Here is a 4,954-nt window from a genome sequence, read left to right on the forward strand (position 1 = left end):
GCAGTGCGCCATTCCCAAATCGCTGCAAAAGTACCAGAACACAAGGCGCTACAAAATGGGTATGCTTTAATGATACTAGTAAAAGGAAACCCCCATTGGCACTGACTACGGGGCAAATGGACACACCCGAGCCGTTTGAATCTTCCAAAGCTGAGAAAACTTTGGGGACCTCAACATCTAAATATGACACAACATCTAAATATGGCACAAAAGCGAAAACAAAGATCAGGAACAACAACCATGGTCATCATCGTCATCACCATCACGGACATTACCATGGTTCACACCGTAACAGGGACAAGAAACCCCCACTGACTACGGAGCGAATGGACACATCCAAGCCGTTTGAATCTTCCAAGGGTGAGCAAGCTTTGGAGACCACAACATCTAAATATATGCCTACAACACTGGCAACCTTACTATCTAAATATAAGGCCACCACCGGCTCTACTGACCTGTCGTCTTCAATCCTGGCGACTTCCACACGTCCTCCCGGACAGAACAGTGGCACTAGGAGCGTTCTAAGGGTCCGTTTGGTGCTGGCTTTCGTCGGTGGGTTCGCCTTGACCTGTCTGCTGTCTGGCCTGTTCTTCTGCTGTAGGAACCAGGTAGAAACGGCCTGGAAGATGCTACAGGGAGGGAGGAGCGGGACCCTCGCCACCCAGTTCCGTATGGTGACCGTACGCGCCATGCCGAATCCTGTGTATCGGGCTGATACCGCAGGTACAGTGTTGAGTGGTGGGGGAGAAGCTAGCGACGATCAGGACTGCCCGACCATCCAGCCGTATGCAGAGACGCCTCTGTCACAGATTCAGGCGATGGAAGACGACCCCTAGTCTTCACAACAGACTAACATTGAACATTCGCCGTAGGTCGTCATACAGTTTTGACGAGGTAGGATTTTCAAGCAGCCCCCTCGATCTCCACCCCAGCATTCACCATTGTTGACAGAAACTGTGTATTGATGTACACTGTCTTGGTGAATGGATTTTATGGTACATGTATATACATGGCATCACGGTAGGCAAAAAGCGGCTGCGCCCTGCCGAACCCTATGTGTACATGTGTGTGTGTGTGTGGCACTGTATCGTGCCGATACCGCAGGCACTGTGTTGAGTGGCGGGGAAGAAGCTAGCGGTGTTTAGGACTGTCCTACCTACTGTCCAGACGCCTCTGTCACAGATTCAGGCGATGGAGGGAAACCCTTAGTCCCGTTCGTCGTAGCATGCAGGTAGAGCGTCGTACAGTTTTGACGAGGTAGCACTTTCAAGCACCCCCCTCCCCACCCTAGCATTCACCAATGTTGACAGAAACTGTGTATTGATGTACACTGTCTTAGTGCATGGATTTTATGGTATATGTACATGTATATACATGACATCACGGTAGGCAAAAAGCGTATAATGTTTTGCTTCACTTGGTCTAGCCTACGTATACCAAACTACTTCTCTGTTCAACTTGTTAACGCTTATTAAAAATGGCACAATTAAGAAAGTCCCTCTTAAACAAGGACGAAATACCTTTATTGTACATTTATGCTGGTCACAGGTCATCTGCAAAGAAACTGCATAATGTTTACCTTCACTTGGTCTAGCCTACGTATACAAAACTACTTCTCTGTTGAAATTTTTCACTCTTATACAAAAATGCCACCGTCCCAACATCGAGTTCAGCTGCACGGAAGTGGAACATTACACTCAGATCCTGTTAACAAAGGTTTTAGCACCTGCTGTAAAACTACCTACTAAGCTCTTCATTTTAAGGAGTTTTACCACAATACTGTTTTCATTGCAATTTTATGTATGGGAACTGTATCTGAATCAAGCAATGAACTAATAAACAGCAATTTTGCTTACATCTGGTGAACATATGAAACACGTGTTCTACATCCAAGGACACGTTATTAGAGAAATATTTCATTCTTTTGTGTTCGTTGTCAGGAAGTTCCGGACACAGCCTGGTGCATTGCTCGACATAATAATGGGGTATTGCATGTCCGGCATTTATTCTTTCTTTCGTTCGTTCGTTCGTTCAGTTAAATATTTGAATAATGTCACCGTCCCAATATCGAGTACAGCTGCATTGAAGTGGACCATTACACTTACAGATCCTGTACACAAAGGTTGTAACACCTGCTGTAAAACTACCTACTAAGCTCTTCATTTCAATGATTTTTACCACAATACTGTTTTCATTGTCCTTTTATTTATGGGAACTGTATCTGAATTAAGTAATAAACTGATAAACAGCAATTTTGCGTTAGTTTTGCGTACATCTGGTTAACATAATATAAACACTTGTACTAGGACAGATCCAAGGACAAGTATTAGAGAAATATTTCATTCTTTTGTGTTCGTTGTCCGGAAGTTCTGGCCAGGCGTATTGTTCGACATAATGATGGGGTATTACATGTCTATTTACACCGAGTAGCGTACAGGCAATGGAGGTCTTTCAACCCGTCTGATTTCGTCGCCACGTGCTTCAAGAATTCTACGATAATCTTTAGTACTCGAAGACATGTACAGAGTGTGTTCCAATGTCTGTCACCACTACTTTGCCATCCCTAGTAGCGTACAGGGCGTGGGGGTCTTTTAACCCATCTATTTCCGTTGCTATGTGCTTTATAAAAGCTCCACTCCCGTCAAACATGGCGACTCGTCTGTTTCCCGCGTCCGCCACCAGAATCCTCCCGCCCGCGTCCACGCACAGGCCTTTTGGTTGGTCCAGCTGGCCGTCCGCGTTGCCATAGCAACCGAACTGCAGTTTCAGGTTCCCCCGCAAGTCGAATACCTTGACGACGTTCTCGGGCCACAGGGAGACGAGGATGTCGCCATTTTGCTCGTTGATGCAGAGTTTCTCAACAGGTGAGAAATCGCTCGCGCAGAAGTGGAAAATCTCGTGCGCCTCGTCGTCAAGGACGTGAACGTTCGAACTGATCGCCATGGCAACCGTCCCGTGTCTTAGCAACGCCGCGTCGGCGATCTCCCCCGACAGGGCCACGCTCACGTTCTTCTGTATGTTGCCATGGTGATCGAACTCGATGAAGAAGTTCTGGGATTGCGAGGAGCTGCGCTGTAGAAGGGTGTCGATGTTGCTGGGCATGTAGGCGGTCCCCACCCAGCACAGGGTCGAACCTTGGAACAAATCCAAATACTATATGTGTTAATGGGCCTTAATTCTCCTTCTAGCTCTGACTGCACTGTAGAAGGGTGTCGATGTTGGTTGGCATGTAGGCAGTTCCCACCCAGCACAGGGTCGAACCTTTGAACAAATCCAAATACTACATGTGTTAATGGGCCTAAATTCTCCTTCTAGCTCTGATTGGCGGATGTGTTGCCACCAATGAGATATAGGAGGTTAACAAGTAATCCTTAGTAGCCACTCCAGCTCAAGAAAATCTTTTCAAATAACTTTGTTAGCATTGACATTTCTTACGTCTTGGGGTGGAGAGTCTACGGCGCACTGGTATGTCAATTTTGTGTATTTAAATGTTAATTTTTTGTGTGTGTGTGGCGCTGGTAATATAAGTTGTAAACTTCAGTGCAGCGTCACACTGTCCTTGTTATGTTTTGATGTTTTTGATGAATGAAAAAAAAAAATTAAAAAAGAACCTTTGAAGAGTGTGAGCCCGCCCGTAACTCGCGTCGCAGCGACACCGTTCAGGTCCAGCTCAAACCTTCGGAGCAGGTTGCGCCCGGGCCCGAAGACGTGCACGCGGCCGCACCGGTACATGTCCAGCACGTACCTGGTGGTAAACGTTTTTAATATATGAATGAATGAATGAATGAATGAATGAATGAATGAATGAATGAATGAATGAATGACCGTTTGAGTGTAAATAATACATTAAACAAAAGATAATCAAAGGTGCAGATAACAGAATCCAAACAAAAAATGAACACAAATATATTTTGTAGAAATTCATGACCTGTGACCTCTCAGACATCTAGTACATAATTGTTTTTTGTTAACTGTATGGTGTAATATTATTAATTGATGTATCAATTGATGCTTAATGTGTAAATTACTATGTTGATAGATACGTTTTCTTGATAGCAGTTAAACGCGTATGTAAATAATAGTTAATGTATTTTATGTAAAGGAAGAATAGTGATATACAATACAGTGTTCAAATAGGAAAATACATTAAAGAATGTTTCGATCTTAGAGACCACATGTTAGAGAATAGTTAAACCTTTATTGTTACATCATACATATACTCTGTACGTAAGATGACGTTATCCACAACTGTATTTAGCTTTGTTAGATCTTTAGTTGTAGAAGACCATACAAAAGTCCCTGTACTTTTTGTTGTGTCAATAAAGAATCTCTCTATTGGCCAACAAGCACTTACTCAAGCAACTGGATATGATTTTGAAAACGTCAGAATCATAATCATATCCAAAATCATATCCAGTTGCTTGAGTAACTGCTTTTTGGCGTATCGTATTACCTGGATGTCTAACCTTCATCGACGAATCTCTCTATTGTCACTAATGGGAGCTTCCTAAACAAACAAACATAAAGAAACATACGTGTTCCCGTTCTCAGCCACCACCACACTGAACGGATGATAGAACTTGACCTCGCCGACCCCTCCGCGAAGGAGCTGCGCATGCGTCGTCCTGACCGGGTTGACGTTGCTCACGGCGCCCTCGCTTTCGTCCCGCGCAGGCGCGGTAGTCTTGTTGTGGTCGGGCCCGTACAAAATGGCGGCGATCTCCCTGACCTTGGCGCGTTCCGCCACCATGACGTCATTCGTCTGCAAAGGTCAAGAACTGTTAAATTTTGGGTGAGTGTAGGTAGTTTTATTAGCTTGGTGAATTTGAATTCTATGTGCACAACTTAAAGAAAGAAAGAAAATTGCCTTTTCTCAGATGTTATAAGGCATGGTCCACTCAATGGTTGAAAAACCATTCAAATTTTTACTGTGCACAATTCCAGTTTCCCCAAC

At 44.4% G+C, this 4,954-nt stretch overlaps 1 protein-coding gene across 1 annotated transcript in view; it reads right to left on the reverse strand.

The window, feature by feature from the left end:
• Positions 1-2,488: 2,488 nt before the first annotated feature.
• Positions 2,489-4,954, reverse strand: part of LOC109468833 (B-box type zinc finger protein ncl-1-like) — a 6,213-nt gene continuing 3,747 nt past the window's right edge. The window contains exons 6-8 of the mRNA XM_019767173.1: positions 4,536-4,762; positions 3,612-3,745; positions 2,489-3,134 (exon numbers count right to left, since the gene is read on the reverse strand). Coding sequence (XP_019622732.1) covers positions 2,503-3,134; positions 3,612-3,745; positions 4,536-4,762 — 993 coding nt within the window. The 3' untranslated portion in view covers positions 2,489-2,502. The remainder of the gene's footprint in view (positions 3,135-3,611; positions 3,746-4,535; positions 4,763-4,954) is intronic.

Source organism: Branchiostoma belcheri, unplaced genomic scaffold (genome assembly GCF_001625305.1).
Source record: "Branchiostoma belcheri isolate BF01 breed outbred unplaced genomic scaffold, Haploidv18h27 scaffold2, whole genome shotgun sequence".
NCBI lineage: Eukaryota > Metazoa > Chordata > Leptocardii > Amphioxiformes > Branchiostomatidae > Branchiostoma > Branchiostoma belcheri.